Source organism: Actinia tenebrosa, unplaced genomic scaffold (assembly GCF_029948245.1).
Source record: "Actinia tenebrosa isolate PJP-AT-01 unplaced genomic scaffold, QUT_ActTen_1.0 PGA_scaffold0__85_contigs__length_37466705, whole genome shotgun sequence".
Lineage (NCBI taxonomy): Eukaryota > Metazoa > Cnidaria > Anthozoa > Actiniaria > Actiniidae > Actinia > Actinia tenebrosa.
The window spans coordinates 5,936,300-5,953,657 of NW_028292569.1; the positions used below are offsets into that span (position 1 = coordinate 5,936,300).

A 17,358-nucleotide genomic window follows, 5' to 3' on the forward strand; every position below is an offset into this window, starting at 1 on the left:
GGTTCTAAGGATGTTGCTGTTGTTGGTATTGCTGCTGTTGCTGCTGTTGTTGCTGTTGTTGTTGCTACTGTTATTATAGTTGTGGTTGTTGCTGCTGCTGCTGGTGTTGCTGCTGCTCTTGTTAGATGCTCTTGTTGATGTTACTGTTTTTAATGTTATTGCCACTATTGTTGCTGCTGCTGTTGCTGTTGCTGCTGTTGTTGTTGCTGCTGTTGTTGTTGCTGCTGTTGTTGTTGCTGCTGTTGCTGTTGTTGCTGTTGTTGTTGTTGTTGCTGTTGTTGTTGCTACTGTTGTTGCTGCTGTTGTTGTTGCTACTGTTGTTGTCGTAGTATTGCTGCTCCTTGCTTGTACTACAGTTATTTATTTCAATTCATTATAAGGTTACTTAATTTCTAAACTAAAAAATATATATGATTCATAATTTATTTATTTTGATCAGATCATGGGTTGTGGAACATCTAAATCCACAAGTGTTGTTACTCCAGCTGCACAAACAGGCAAGTAACATCATTATAAAACATCGGCATGCCAATCCACTTTCTGGCACATATTCAAGTTTCAGATTTTTTTGCAGGAGAGATCTTCCATTTAACCATAGTTGAATGAGGATTGAGTCAGTATTTAACGGAAATATCATATTTATGCCAATAGATTGTGGTATGATATATTCAGTGACTTTACTGCTACTCCTTCATTTGCTCACCGATTCGTTTCAAGAGTATAAGTGGCACACCCATGCAACCCTAGCATGATAGCATGATTTGGTGCAGTTCACTAACCTGCTAAGCAGTCCAAATTGGGGGGGAAGGGGTGGGGGCCTGTGGAGTAGTAGGGGATGATGGGGAATGAGGAGAGGGAGGGAGGGAGGGGCTAGTAGTCCACATGAATATGCTGTCTACTCCCATGGACCTGTTCTGAGATAGCAAACATGGTGCATTGTAGTCTAGCTTGAGTACAAAGATTACAAGGTAATGTTTGTACCTAACCTAGACCACAATGCATCATGTTTTTGAACTCAGAAAAGGCCTATTGACAGAATCCCTTTGTATATTCTTGTGTTTCAGGGATGGGAGTAATGGTAGGGTAAAAACCTCACTTTCTCTCCCAACCCTTAATTAAACTATAGAGCTGTTAAGTATAGATCTGTAATTTGAACGAAAACTGCTTCCAGTTGCAAATCAATAAGTTATCGACAAAAAGAGGAGAGACGCAAAAAACTAATGTCTATTTGTCAATATTTGTGATATTCCAAGTAATTCATGATTACCCTGAATCGCTATTGTAATAATATTAATCATATAATGTTAAATATTAATTGATATTTATTGATATTATTATATGATTTTTAATTAATATTTTATTATTATTTAATGATATTTAATGGTATTTATAATTAAGCTATATATCATCTATTATAAATATTAATATTGATTTTTTAAAATTTGTGATAATCATTATAACTAATAATTACAATAGTTATAATAATAATAATTTTATCTGTTACCTGCTACCTATCCTGCTCATGCCTCATTGGCACATACATATGTACAGGCAGTTTAAAAGTTTCATGCTAATAGTAAGTAATCCTAATAATAATAGTTATTAATTTCATCTACTGACAGGTAAGTCAGAGAAAGTCGAAGGAAGAACAGAAAAAGCTACCCATAGGGATGTAGACAGGCAGACAGGCAATAAGACAGTAGACAATACCACTAAAGAACAGACAGGAAAAAACCTCTTGGGTGTGGTTGACAAACCCATTATATCTGTATCCAAAAAAGAACTACCTCTCGCTGCGCCTGTAGAATCATCTAGCGAATCGTGTCTCAGTAGTTCTGGGAAAGTAGGAGAAAAGAGTACTACCAAAGAGATTGATTCAGGAGATGTGTATGGAACAGTCCTGGTTGAAAAGACCAAGAAAGTTTTCATAACGCAAGGGGGGAGTGGCAGTTTTACTGGAGGAATAACTCCCTTGACTAAAAGTACCTTTGCACATAAAAAACAAGAAGAGCCTCAAAACTTACAGCTTGAAACATCGAGTGATATTCCAACAGAAATCGTTAAGGAGAAGCAGAAGGATTTGCCCTTGAATGATTTAGATGTCATTCCTACTGAAAAAGATGACACGAAGAAAGAAGAAATCCACTCCAAGGAGAAGCTTCGAGACTCGATAAATTTTCCATCAGAAATTGTTGGCGATACCGAGAAAAATGTTTCGCCGGAGATTCTTAAAACTAGTAAAACCAGTTTGGATTTAGAAAAAAAGGAGAATCAGTGTGTTGTCGATCGCAAAGAAAATATAAAGCAAGAAGAGGATGATGTTGGAGCTGCGTCACCATATAAAGGTGACCATCCAAAGACAGTTACAGAGGGGGAAGAAGGGCCACGTGGAAGTGCCACGCCCTTACCGGAACACGTGTTATCTGAGATCCTTGGAAGCTCTAAAAGCATGGACAAAGACTTGATAAAACAAAAGTCTTCTTCTTGTTTACAAGATGGTAGTACGGAAGGTGGGGCTTTGAGTGTGGAGAGTTTTGAACGAACTATCGTGGATGCAGATATGGTATGTGAGTCAGTTGATGACGCATGCATCGGTACAGTTGCTATGGAGACCGAGGGATCAAAGTTGAAAATTACTCGTGATGGTCACGTGAGTAATGATCAAAGAAGTCACGTGATGAATATGACTAATATGGGCGAGTCCAGCGTTACCATGACAACGGATCACGAACAGGAGAAGGAAGTTGTGATAATACGAGTTGAGGTCGATGACGAATTTGAACCCGAGCTAATAACACAGCATTCGGTCGAAGAGGGTTCAGTAAACGATGGTTGTCATGGACAACAGCGTTTTTCCACCACGAGCAAAATAGGTGACACTAAATTTCACTTCCATCAAAACACAGTATCCTCGAACCTTTTGATTCCAGGACCTAAAGAAACAGCGTCTTCAGGAAAAAGTCTCAATGAAATCAGCGCCAGTACTGGATCTTTCGGTAGGTCGCCATCTTGGAACGCTGAAAGGCAATCGAAGATCGAGAAGCTAATGAATGAAGAGCTTGATGTTCATCCTTCGATCAGAAGCGTGTCACCTGCTCTGGGCTTCACACGAAGCATGGTTGCTGCGTGCTTGGACGAAGTGGATGAAGAAGGTGAAGGAGAAAAGGAGGTGGATAATGGAGACAAAGCAAGCACTAAAGGTGGCAGCGATTAAGCAAGAAATATTCTCTGGCAGCCATGTTGAATGAGGTTGCAAGTTGTTGAACCATTTAAAGAAAATATTTATCGTCCTTCCATTCTTGTCATTCCATTCTTGTGATTATTTGCAAGATTTCCCCCTCTTTGTCGCCTTTCTTGCTCTGTAAATACTAATGAAAACTAAACCACTTTCATATTTCTGAGATATTATGCAGGACAACTTAACGCTGGATCAAATTTACAAATTAATATATATTAGAATATCATTAGTTATTAATACTAATAATCTCCTTGTTTCTGAGATATTAAGGTTTGACAGGATTCATGATGCTTATTGTTATATTCATGAAGATATTATTAATCACTAATAAAACTAATCGACGACTGTACTGTTGAATGATATTTTGTGTGTGGGTTCTGCCATTCAACATGGCTGCCAGAAAGCTGTCTTGCTATAACATGTTCGTTGCCGATGTAATAGCAATCAGTCAAATTCCTTTTAAAACTCATTTGAAGTTGCGCAAAGCAACCACGACGCTAAATGCCTGAACAGCAAACCTTGTCAATTGGCCCTAACCCTATGCAAGCCAACCCCCCCCCCCCCCCCGGAACGGAGCCTGCACTAATTGGGCATATCGCTGAACCAGCTTGACCTGACAGTTTTAACATAGCCTAAATTACATTCAGACAAACATAGCTTTTGGTTTTCTTTGGGAGTAGATGTAGAGGTCCCATTTTTAATGCTACCCCCAACCCCATCCCCCAAGGGAAAAAAATAAAGTCAATCAAGAATCATGGTTCCGAATTTGACGATAACGAACCAATCAGCGTAACAGTAGTTTTCCTAGGGGATTCAAAATCTTGTCCACAACTCAAATAAGCTAGGAGTGCATCTTACGCCTCGCCATGTAGGTTGACGATATCAAAGCATTCCTCATTAGCTTCTCTTGTTAGATCAACCAACATGGCGGCTCTTTCAATGGAATGATAAAACCATAAACAAATTGCGACCAATTGTGAGTTTCAGATTCTTTTTTGGGGTATAGTCAAAGGTTTGAGTTAGGAGTTTATGGTAACGGTATAAGTTGTGCAGTCGTATTTCCAGCTGTGCGCGATATGTTTATCCAATCGGTTTTCTCATACGATGCTCATACGAAGCTAGCCCAACACCATGTAACCTAATATCGAATTAATCCTTACTTTTAGTTGCCAGTCCTCCAAAGTCTAAAGACCCCCAAAATCGAGGAAAGAGTAGGACCGAGAATGTTAGTGACGATAACGAGAAAGAAAAGAGCGGTGATTCTTGCTGGTCTGGACACGAGAAAGCTGCACGAAGTACAGAATCATTACAAACAGAAATGGAAAATGGAAAACAAGAAATTACAAGTAAAGATTTGCCAAAAAGAGATAATGGCAAGTTGAACGAGCCGTTTAGTCATTCTGATGCTACAAAATCCGCTACTGAGCACGTGACCGGAAAAACACGACAACACGTGTCCAAGTCCACAAAAATACACGATACTAATGAAGATAACATTGCTGATAATCAAATGAAAAGTCATGTGAATGAAAATGAAAAGCAACATAGGAATGGGACTGAAACAACAAGTGATCATGTGACTGGAAGTACAGATAATCAGTTAGTTGATCATGTGACCGGAGGTACAGATAATCAGGCAGTTGATCATGTGACCGGAAGTACAGATAATCAGGCAGTTGAACATGTGACCGGAAGTGCAGATAATCAGGTAGTTAATCATGTGACCGTAACTACAGATAATCAGGTAGTTGATCATGTGACCGGAAGTACAGATAATCAGGCAGTTAATCATGTGACCGGAAGTACAGATAATCAAGTAGTTGATCATGTGACCGAAATAATAGATATTCAAACAGTTGATCATGTGACCGAAAGAACAGATAATCAATCAGTTGATCATGTGACTGGAAATACAGATGGTCAAGAAAAGGATAGAGATCGACCGTCAAACCACATGGTTGCTAGTGGCAACAATCACGTGAATGAAGATTTGCCGTCAATACCAAACCAAGATGGCCAACTTGCTGACCAAACTGATCGCGATTCACAAAGAAAACTCGCCACTGCTCTACGATTTGCCTGCAAGGCATTGCCATGGCAACATATTCGAGACCAGGCCTCCTCGAGAATTATGTCATTGAATCTTTTCCGTGCGCTACGATGGCGTGAATACGGTGTAAGGGATTTGGTTCAAGGTCTAACGAGCCTCAAAGAACTGGGTGTCTCAAACAATGTCCTTGGACCTCAGGGGTTCAGAATGATATGTTTGGGTGTGGCACACAACAATACGCTCAAGTCATTGAATATGGCAAATAACTTGTCTGACACAGAATCATCGGTGAGTATTGCACCTGATTCATGCATAAAATGTATTCAGCTGATCGGCAGTGTTTGCCTGTCATTGTAGGATGGTAGTGAGATTCATGAGATTCATTCAGCTGATTGATACCAAGCAGTAGAATACTCTCTGGTTGATAGCACATGACGGGCAGTGTTTGCCTGTCATTGTAGGGTGGTAATGAGATTCATTCAGCTGATTGATACCAAGCAGTAGAATGCTCTCTGGTTGATAGCACATGACGGGCAGTGTTTGCCTGTCGTATGCTGGTAATAGCACATGACGGGCAGTGTTGGCCTGTCATTAAAGGCTGGCAATAAGTTATTTCTAATGAGTTCAATTTCTCTTGAATCCACAGAAAGCTTTAGGTAGCATGTTGTTTTCAAATACCTGCCTGGAATTCCTGGACGTGTCTGGTAACGATCTGGGCAAAGACTACTTTTCTCGTTGCGTTGGGCCAGCTTTGCAAGTCAATAAGTCACTCAAAACATTAAAATGCGCAAGCTGTGGGGCTACTGATATGTCTGCTATCTTGGATGCTTTGACTGATAACCATGGTAATAGAACTCTGGAAGAATTGGACGTTAGTAATAATCAGCTGGGAGAAAAATTTGGCAAAGGACTTGAACAAGTGCTTAAGGTGATAATGCTAGTCGTTCTCTTCTCTTCTCTTCTCTTCTCTTCTCTTCTCTTCTCTTCTCTTCTCTTCTCTTCTCTTCTCTTCTCTTCTCTTCTCTTCTCTTCTCTTCTCTTCTCTTCTCTTCTCTTCTCTTCTTCTTCTCCTTCTCCAATTTTCTATTTTCCTTTATGTTTCCTTTTTTTCGATTCAGATTCCCGAGTGTAGTCTCAAGCATTTAGATGTTCATTCTACTGACCTTGAGGCTGATGGTATGGTTGCTCTACTCTCTGGAGTGCAAAACAATAAGAGCTTGTTAAAACTGAATGCCGGTGGACACAAGGTGAGTTATGACTTATTAGGAAATAATGGTATCTTGTAAAAAGAGTTAATATCATTAAATGTCATATGTCATCGTCATTGTCATAAGTCTTCATCGTCATGCATCTACAAAATTATCATCTTCATACACCATAATCATTATGATAATCATCATCATGTGATCACCATTATCACAATGCATATTACAAATCATGTATTATGTATTATCATCATCAGCATTATCATTATGCATCAATATCATCATCTTATGTCATCTTATGCATGTCATCATGAGGCATCCTTATCATCATTCTTTCTCGTCATCATATTACATGATTAATAATATTATCCATCAACTTCAACTCGATGTATCATCATCATCATCATCATTTATCTGTAATTGTGATTTTCAATATTTTTCAGGTCGCTAGTCTGTCATTCTTAATGGATTTCATATTCACATGCATAATGCATCCACTTCTTCAAGACCTGTCATTGGACAGCTCCAAGCCAACAGAAATTAGTGAATGGGAGAAAAAAGGTACTCATCTTAGTTGTCGAGTATCGCAGATCTCTCTCTCTCTCTCTCTCTCTCTCTCTCTCTCTCTCTCTCTCTCTCTCTCTCTCTCAACCATTTATATTCTATTCAACCATTTGTATTTTACTATTTATATTCCCCCCTTAAATTTCAGCAATCAAAGAATCATCAAAGCCATCATCGTCTGCTATAACTAATCTTAGTCTCGCAAACTGTTCTCTGAGCGATGCCCTCATAGCTTCTCTTGCTGAAGAGACCGCAGGGCTGCTATCCAAGCTTGCTGTGGTAAATCTGTCTGGGAATAACGATATTACAGGAGAGAGTTTACACTCACTATGCACCATGATATCAGCAGGTAATTGTTGATGGTGATGATGATAATGCAAAAAAGATAATGATGATGTTTATGCATGATGATACAATGATAATGGTGTTGCATGATGATGATAATGATGATGGTGATGATGATGGTGGTGTTGATGATGATGATGATAGTGATAGTGAATATGGTAGCGATAATGGTGTTGCATGATGATAATGCATGATAAAGGTGATGATGATGTTGGTGATGATGATGATGCATGATGATGATGATAATGGTGATGTATGAAGATGATAGTGATGATGATGCATGATGATGATGATAATGGTGATGTATGATGATGATGGATGGGGGTGGTGTGTTGTGGTGATGCCTGACGATGATGGTGATAATGATGATAATGGTGATGTATGAAGATGATGATGATGGATGGTGGTGGTGTGTTGTGGTGATGCATGATAATGGTGATGGTGATCATGATGATGATGCCATCATCATTTTTTCACTAGCTATCATTCTATTGCTTTTCAGGTGACGGGCAACGATCAAACGTTCTAGAATCTCTCGATTTCGCCCTCAACAACGCAGAAACACTTCCTGATATCTTGATCAAAGCTAAGCTCTCTAAACTGAAAAACCTGAACTTGAGGAAAGCAAAAATATCACCGGGAAAAGTAATGGAATTTCGTCAATATATCGTCAAAAAATCATCAGAGGATGACGTCATGATTACGTCACTTAATCTTGACTCAATCAAACTCTCAGGGACAGACACGTTGCAAAGCATGCTGGGATTGACCGAGGAATTTGTACCCATATTACCTTGTGCGCTCACTACGCTATCGTTGAGCGGTTGTAGCTTGAATGACAAAGACACCAAGCCTTTGTTTATGGGGATTGCGAAAGGACTTGGTGTAGTTAATGTTATCTTGTCAAGCAATAGATTGACAGACACGAGTGTTGATTGGTTGGTGGATGAAATGGAGGAGTCTTGTGCGCTATGCCATCTGGATCTATCCAATAATAAGGTAATGAAGTTATGATTTATCCTCCAAACCCGTTTAATAGGTCCTTTGCAGCTCAGTAATCACGTGCTGGTAAATTCACTGAGAGCAATCGAATGAACATCTTGATTCCAATGGGTGAAATATACTGGTGAGCAAACAAACTTTCTACAACCTGTTTCTAGAGATCGTAATAAACCTGCATTCCGTGACACACTGGTTACACATCGTTTCATTCAGTTCTTTACAAGTAGCTAAAAAGAATCGCCAATTTAAAATAAGATACAGTACAGACACGTGACCGTTTACTGCAACGAGCCTGTTTCATTTCTATGCCTATCACATGCAAATGGTTGCTGTAAACAGCTCTTATAGCTATTGCGTAAACCAGTATAAATGTTCAAAAACAATTCCTAGATTCGTGCCAACGGTGCAGAGAAGTTGGCGTCTGCCATCAAAAAAGGTCGACTTGTGCACCTAGCAACGCTGTCGCTAAGCAACAACAATATAGGATTTTCTGGCATCCTGGCATTGGTATCACAAGTTACTCCCAACAGTACCCTACACAGTTTGAATTTGAAGAACCAAAAGCAACCCGTGGGGGAGGAGGACATGGATGAGATTTTTAAATCCCTTGCTCGGGAATGTGGTAAGTTTTGTGGAAATAGAAATACAGGTTGGTCGCTTAATAGAGGTATAAATTACTTCGACAGCCCTCATTGGCAGGGCCAGAAGTTTATGCGAATTGCGAAAAACTTCATTGTCGGGCTCCCTGTGGATGGCCTCCGGAAAACTTTTTCAAAAGCAAAATTAAAGCTTTCTGATTGGTTGATATCGGTGAAATACTTAAATTCTCCCTTATTTCTTTGTGACAGATTTTCCACTCGATAACAACTCCACAAACGCATCTACAACCTACCTTCAATTCTCGCCCCAGACCTCTATCAACTTAACTGGACTGGGAGGAGAGCCTGGTGACTATGGGCCATTATTAGACAGCATCGCTATACAAACCGATTACACGAAGAAGCACAAACGAACACTAAGTTTACAAGATGCTCTTGACTTGTCTGCAGTTTTTGCCGGCCATGGTGAGCCGAGATTGAGTAAGGAGGACTGGGACCTAGTAATAAGCGCGGATAAGGATGCACCAGCTTGGCTCCAGGTAAGAGAATATTTGTTTGGACGGCTTGTATACTGCTAACACAGGGCCATTTTAACAAACCTGGATAATACTGAATGCGCACGCATACAACCACAGAACATCCTCTGATATTAAATTGAGTCGACGACATGCGTGCGCAGGATTTAATACTTTTTTACTGGTAAAAAATGAACCCCTCACTCTTTTTGAATATCACGTGATTGATCGGCCCATGCCCTGCTGAATCCGGGCAAAGGTAAAGCAAATAATCCGCTCAGTTAGATCTTTGAGCAGAACAGACTGCTTAGAAAGGTTCGGAAAAAGAGGGTTTTTAGTTGTTTGCACTAAATCAGATTGGTTAAGATTTGGTCGATAAGGGAAAGGGGTCGTAGAGACAGGTTCGGAAAAGTCGAGAGATTGGTTGTAAGACGCGTTCGACAAGGGAAAGGGGTCGTAGAGACAGGTTCGGAAAAGTCGAGAGATTGGTTGTAAGACGCGTTCGACAAGGGAAAGAGGTCGTAGAGACAGGTTCGGAAAAGTCGAGAAATTGGTTGTAAGACGTGTTCGATAAGGGAAAGAGGTCGTAGAGACAGGTCATATTTTTTTCAGGTATCTTTGCATCGTAACCGAGCAGTTTACATTACTAATCTGCCGCTGACCGCAACTAGAGAAAAGCTCGAGAGCCTTCTAGAAGACGAGGCAGACTGTAACGTCAAAGAAGTTTTCCTTTCCAAGGTTTGTGTTCCATATTTTACTGCCTTGCCATAAAAAGACCATTTTTGTGTTCCAAGTTACCGCTGTGTTCCTTGATTGCAGACTTATTCAATCAGGCTTAGCCTCGAATCAGTGTCTAAATATTCACAAATACCAACGGTAAAGTAAAGAATGCACAACTTCAACAATACAAACACTTTGAAATTCCACGGACCTGGAATATTGACCAATTTTAATCTTGTCAAATACCCCACTCTAAAAATCTTTATTGCTCAGACTTACACTCGATTCTGTGTAGAACATTCAAGTGTTCTTGTGAAGCCGTGGAATTTTAAAGAAAGTGTTGGTATTTTTGAAGTTGTCTATATATGTGTTTTGCTTTACCGTTGGTATTTGTGAATATTGACGCTAAAAATGAGGCTGACCCTGAGTTAATGAGTCTGTGATCTAGGAACTATTCTCACCCCTAAAGCAGCCATGAAACGAGTACGCGGGGAATGTTATCATGACTTTCTGGGTGTGATTCCTAGGTGAGACGCATAATGAATGCCCCGGGTCGGCAGTTGCCTATTTCAGCGAGAAAATCCAAATTGCGACCTTCGGATTTTTGACCCCACCCATCTCCCCTCAGGCGACGTTTCTTCATTATAACAGTTTAGTCCGGTAGCTTAATCAAAGCCCCAACAAAGCTCGTGTTCCCAAAACTTAACCGCGTGTATGAGGTGAATGGCTGCTTGGGCGATGAAAATCTTACTTGAAAAAGGTGTGTCCTACGTGTTGAGTAACGCCTGTATGTTTTCTTACTTAGGACCCAATCCTTCGTAAGCCAAATGGATTAGCGTGGGCCTTGTTCAAAGATGATGATTCAGTCCAGAAAGCCATGGAATATTATAACTCAGGACAGGCGAGTTGGATATCACGTTATATAGATCACATTACAATTTCAAACATAGGGCGTGGCGTGTGATTTTCCATTTCCAAATAACATAATAGCCTCCATGTTGTCAATATTCAACATAAGATTCAAGTAACAACACAAGTAACTAAGAGATACGAAAGAAGAATTCAAAGATAGGGTGCTTTATTTTTTCCCATTATTGTTAATTTTGTCATTTCTTTCGCAGGCTCAGTGTTTTGGTCGGCCTTTCGTTCTATCACCGATTCATGTAAATATTGAGAGTTCCGAAACTGGTCAGGAGTCAACAGAAGACGCTGCAAGGTACTAAGAATAGCGATTTAGTGGACTCACTCACTCCCTGCCTTACTCCCTGCCTCACTCCTCCCTTCGTATCCTACCCTACCCTACACTACCCTACACTACCCTACCCTACCCTACCCTACCCTACCCTACCCTACCCTACCCTACCCTACCCTACCCTACCCTACCCTACTCTACCCTACCCTACCCTACCCTGGGAAAACATTACGACCAAGACAAAGAGGCGTATACCCACTCCGCAGTCAACCCACCGTGTTATTTTGTATCCAACTCTAATTTCTTTTCTTCTTAGACACGAAATGGCTCTTCGAGACGAGCTGCGCAAGGCAGAAGAAGCAGAAAAGGCGGCCATTATACAAGCAAAGTTTGCAGAATCCACCGCAAGGCATGAGTATGCGGCCTAAAACCCTGCCTATGCAGATGGTAGAATTTGGTAACGAGGGCTGAAAATCCTTCAATCGAAACGCAAATATTTTGTTGATAGTCTCCTTCACAGTTCCCTGCGACATCTTGAAAGGTAGCCGTGACTTTACATCGTAGCGAGACAAACGGTGAGATTGCAATGATAGGTACCTTTTTTAACACCTTAGACAATTATTCACATGTCTCTATCATTGCAAGCTCACCGTTCTTCTCGCTACGATGTAAAGGCACAGCTTCCTTTCAAGATGGCGCAGGGAACTGTGAAGGTCGAGGAAAAACTTCATCGAGTTGGCATCGCAGTGCTTTGTGGGGCAGTGGTATGGGACGAAATAGACGCCATCTTCGAAATATGTCCCCTAGACGAAAAAACTGTTACGAAAAATGTCTTCGTAGTTATTTTAGCTGCCTTCTTTCACAAACTTACCGGCCTAATTATTCCGGCTTAATACTGATTCGTTCCATTTTTTCAGTTTTTTTTCGGGATACCTGTTGCATAATTTATTTAAAACCTGACCGGAAATTCGAGAAATAAAAAGCAATAACTTTTTATTCGTTTCCATCAATTCAAAATTATTTAAAAAAATAATGCGCGAGTTTTACGTTAAATATTAATTTTTGTTCAATTTGTTTAATATTTGGGTTTCCTGTGGTACAATATCTACAGAAGGATCTAAGATAAAATCAAGAAAGAAGATTAAAAACCAAAATGGCTAAAAACCAAAAGAAAAGAGATTACAATTACAAAAAATACATGGACGGACAAACAGACAGACACGAAGTATCCCCTAGCGCAGTCGAAAGGCTTAGAGACTAATTTATGCAGGTTTTCGCTCTAAAAAAAACAAAGGATGAAAAAGTAAAATAGCGAAACAAAAAAATGATATAAAGTTGACAAAATTGACAAATTGGGACAAAGATAGTTGGACAGAGACACAAAAGAACCGCAGGTTCGTGAGACTTCATTCAAATTTATGCTAATTTATGAAAACATCCGCTGATTATTATAACGCGGGCAGTTTCAAATATTATTTTCATATGATGTTCTGTGTTCTATAGTTAGATACTTAAAAGAAGTTTTCTCCAAATGTTAGAGGCCGGAGTGACAGAAAGGCAAAAGAATAGATAAAGGTAAGCCAGAAGGTCTTTATTTATCGTATCTATTTCATTATTTGAGTTGATGTAATTTTTTTGATAGCGTGGCAAGTCTACTATTTGGTGTCTTGAATGAAAACATTGTGCGTGTAATTTAACATTTCTTAATATCTCTTGATATTTTATCTGAACCTTTATTTTTTATTAAGAGTCATTAATATACCTTAATGTATCAAGGATCAGAAATTTTGGGTAGCATATTGAATGTTCATTTGAACGTGGTTATCAGAGCGCGCATTTGGATTAAATGTGTACACGTAGTCGCACGCAAATACTATTATTTTTAATTTTTTCAAACTTTTCACTAGAATATTATACTCTGTTATGACTATTACTCTGTTTTCTGGGCTTATTTTAGTACTTATTTTGCAGTAAATCCCAAGTAATGCTTTTCTTTGTGCATTTTGTAGCTCGCTAAAGTAGTATGTCCAAAGTAAGAGCAAATCATGACCCCAAAAGTCATTCAAAATAGAATTTTTTTACTGCTCTTCACAAATGGGATGATTTTGATCTAAGTTTTTTACTTTTACATATTTTTCAAAATTAAATTGTACTAAAGCAAAAGGCATGCAAGCTTTGTTGATTTTTTTAAATGTTCAAATTATTATTTGAATTCAAATTTATACTATCGAATTAAATTTTTATTAATCACGGTTAAATTTATCTTACTGTCAATATGTTCACAGAACTATGTCAATGGTAAAGTAAAGAATGCACAACTTCAACGATACAAACCCTTTGAAATTCAAAAAAAAACTTTAATTCTCTGAAAATATGAATGCTCAGGACAAAATATAATTTAGGCTAATGCTTAGCAACAGTATGATTGAGTTAGGAATTTTTTAATTAAGTGAACGAAGCCATAAACGAAATCATCTGGAAAATACAAACCTATTTTTAAAATTGTCTAAACTGGAGTAATTAGAGTGAGGGAAGCTGCAGCACCTACAGAAAATATTTCTTTATCATAATGTAAAATTTCGATTTTTAAATTTTCAGCTTGGATAACCTATTCATTTTCCAGTCCAAATGATGCGGATTCTTACATTCAACAAAGCAACACTATGCATAATGTCAATGGCAGTTGTCCAAATTATTCTAGTATTCTCATGGTATAACATGACGAACAAAGCAAATGGATTTGAAAACTCAGTCATCACTATTGATGCACAATTTGACTGGCATAGCATCCCCAAAGATCCACTACTTGTTGACTGGACTGAAGTAAGAAAGGGCAAGCATTTGGTGAAGGATATCGATTGGACGGCAGTAGATAAGAAACCAAGGCCATCAGAGCTCCATGAGAAATGGGTCGTCATTACGACAATTAATAAACCTACTAGTGATGTCGAAATGCTGGCAAAAATGGATGGATGGAAGGTAGTCGTTGTGGGGGATACCAAGACGCCGCCTAACTGGAGGTAATGTTTCATTTATTTATTTATTTGTTCATTAATTTAGTTAATGTTTAATTAATAATTATTATCATAAATTGTTGATGTAAATACAGAATGATGTAAAAAATATTATCAATTTTAATGATATTGTTTCTTGCAATGAATATACATTACCTGGCAATAATATTTGTCAAACTACAGACTATCAAATCGATGTGGTGACAAATAACTTGGTTTCTGCACTGACTGGCGACTGACTAGCCTCTCATACATGTGAAAACACTTCGTTTCCACATGAACATGAGGCTAGTCAGGGCAGAACAACAGTTATTCAAATTAGTCACCATATTTTGATTTGATGTGTAAAGAGCATGGTTAAAAACGTGAAACAACCTCTGGGCTGATCTAAGTCAGGGCATGGCTAACTGATAAATCAAACCCTGAAACAACTTCTGGGCTGATCTAAGTCAGGGCACAGCTAACTGATAAATCAAAACCTGAAATAACCTCTGGACTGATCTAAGTCAGGGCACAGCTAACTGATAGATTAAACCTGAAACAACCTCGCAGGGCTGATCTAAGTCAGGGCATGGCTAACTCACAGATTGAACCCTGAAACAATCTCTGGGCTGATCTAGGTCAGGGCACAGCTAACTGATAAATTAAACCCTGAAATTAATGATCTAAGCCAGGGCTAACTTACTGATAGATGACACCTGAAACAACCTCTGGTCTGATCTAAGCCAGGGCTAACTGATAGATCAAACCCTGAAACAACTGCTGTGCTGTTCTAAGTCAGGGCATGGCTAAGTCACAGATTGAACCCTGAAACAACCTCTGGCCTGATCTAAGTCAGGGCAAGGCTAACTCAAAGACTGAATTGGAGTTTAGCTTGCTGGGTTTTGTGAAGAGAGAAAAACTGGAGAACCAAGGGTGCCAGGGAAAGGATGTAGATTGTACTATCAACTTCTCTCTCAAAATTGTAGCATTGATTCATAAAACAGGGGGTTTCCAGTTTTCATGTTGTTTCCTTTATATTAATTTTTTCCTAATCATACACATTTTTTTTGAAAGATCAGAAGCCCTTTTAAATTATTTAAAATCACCAGGGCACAGGTTCAAATCTCGTTGCATAAATTGCTTCATATACTGCGAGGATCAGTTCAATTTGAACAGTACAAATATATATATTCTCATACCATATAAATTATTTTAAATTATTTTAAAGTTATTGCTTTTTTTATATAAATTTATAAATTAACCTTTTAAATTTTAATCTTGATTTCCATTTTTGATTCAATACTAAAATGATTATTCTTAAATTTGAATTTGAATTTTAAAAAGATTTAAAATTCAAATCCTTAAATTATTTTAGTTTTTAAGTTGTTTTTAAAAAGTTTTAATTATTTTTTAATTTTTAAAATTTTCTAGCCATCCCAATTGTGTGTTTTTAAGTGTGGAAGATCAGAAAAAGCTTGGCTATCAAATAGTCAATCTGATTCCTTACAAGAGTTACGCCCGTAAAAACATTGGCTACCTCTATGCGATACAACATGGGGCAAAACAAATTTATGACACTGACGACGACAACCACCCAACATCTGGAAAAATCGCTTTCTTCGAAAACGATTCTGGGGATTTCCTGGTGTACAACACTGATGCAAACTCAGTCAATCCGTATTCTCATTTTGGACAGAGTACTATTTGGCCCCGTGGGTACCCACTTGAGAATATCGCAGACCCCACCCATCATATATTTGATAAGTGCCGGGGTGTACAAACCGCGATACAGCAGGGAGTAGTGGATGGGGACCCAGACGTTGATGCTATTTATAGACTCACCCGGAAGGATAAAAATGTTCGTCTTGAGGTTAAGTTTGACGCCAATGCCCCTGCAGTCTTAATCCCCCCTGGAACAATGGCACCCTTCAACTCCCAGAATACATTTTTTCTTTACAAAGGATTATGGGCAACCCTGTTGCCCATAACAACCGCCTTTCGTGTCTGCGACATTTGGCGAGGTTACTATGCACAACGGTTGCTATGGGAGATTGGAGGGTATTTGTCTTTTTTTCCGCCAAATGCTGTTCAAGTTCGAAGTGCGCATAATTACCTTGATGACTTCATCGATGAGAAAGATCTCTATCACGACGCTGGTCGTCTGGTAAAGTTCCTCATTAACTGGAAGTCTGACAAAAAGGATTTTTTCAGCCGTATCATGGATTTGAGTGTTGCTTTGGTGGAGAACAAATTCTGGGGGGTAAAAGATGCTCTCCTTACCGAGGCATGGCTCCACGATCTTGTAAGTGTTGGTTACAAAATTCCTGATTTAAATCCAACACCAAAAAAATGCAAGAATGTGAGCGAGAAGAGAATCAAATTGACCCAGAAAGAACAGCCAAGCTCTTATCTTCGTGCAGGAAAAAAACTGCTGGTAATCAAATAATACTTAAACAAAAAACAAACGAAAAACCCAGAGTTTTTAGGTGTCTTTTCATTGGTTGAGAATTAGAGTCCGTTGAGTGTATCCTAGCTCTTGATTGGATAGCTGATTGGATGATTGGATTGGTTCAGAGCGAAAACCATTTGTAAGTCTAGCACTTGATTGGTTCAGGGCGAAAGCCATTTAAAAGTCTTTTTAAGTGTATTCTAGCACTTGATTGGATGGCTTGAGTTTCTGCCTTGTGATTGGTTCAGAGCAAACCATTCACTTCTAACACGCACAAATATTATTGTATTTTTGAGATCCACAATATTTATGATTAGAATGCCATGAATTCAAGTTTTGTGGGTGGGGTGAGTGAAGTCGCAAGAAGTGCATTCTTGCTAGTGTTACCTAGCTCGTTTAGGCTTCGTTCATAATGTATGGCAGAGGGGGAAGGGGAATTTAAAGTTTATGGGGGATCAAAGAAAAGTTTACCAGTAAAAGGGG

At 38.9% G+C, this 17,358-nt stretch overlaps 1 protein-coding gene across 1 annotated transcript; it reads left to right on the forward strand.

The window, feature by feature from the left end:
• Positions 1-14,148: 14,148 nt before the first annotated feature.
• LOC148913337 (uncharacterized) lies at positions 14,149-16,872 on the forward strand. Its single transcript, XM_089026054.1, has 2 exons — positions 14,149-14,450; positions 15,858-16,872. Exons 1-2 carry the CDS (start codon positions 14,149-14,151, stop codon positions 16,870-16,872), a joined length of 1,317 nt encoding a protein of 438 aa, XP_088882180.1.
• The last annotated feature ends 486 nt before the right edge of the window (positions 16,873-17,358 follow it).

Bases quoted from the DNA above. Each gene is read 5' to 3' on its own strand.
- LOC148913337 (XM_089026054.1), top strand. From the start codon at position 14,149: ATGACGAACAAAGCAAATGGATTTGAAAACTCAGTCATCACTATTGAT. The intron at 14,451-15,857 runs GTAATGTTTCAT...AAAATTTTCTAG, and splicing joins AAGACGCCGCCTAACTGGAG to CCATCCCAATTGTGTGTTTT.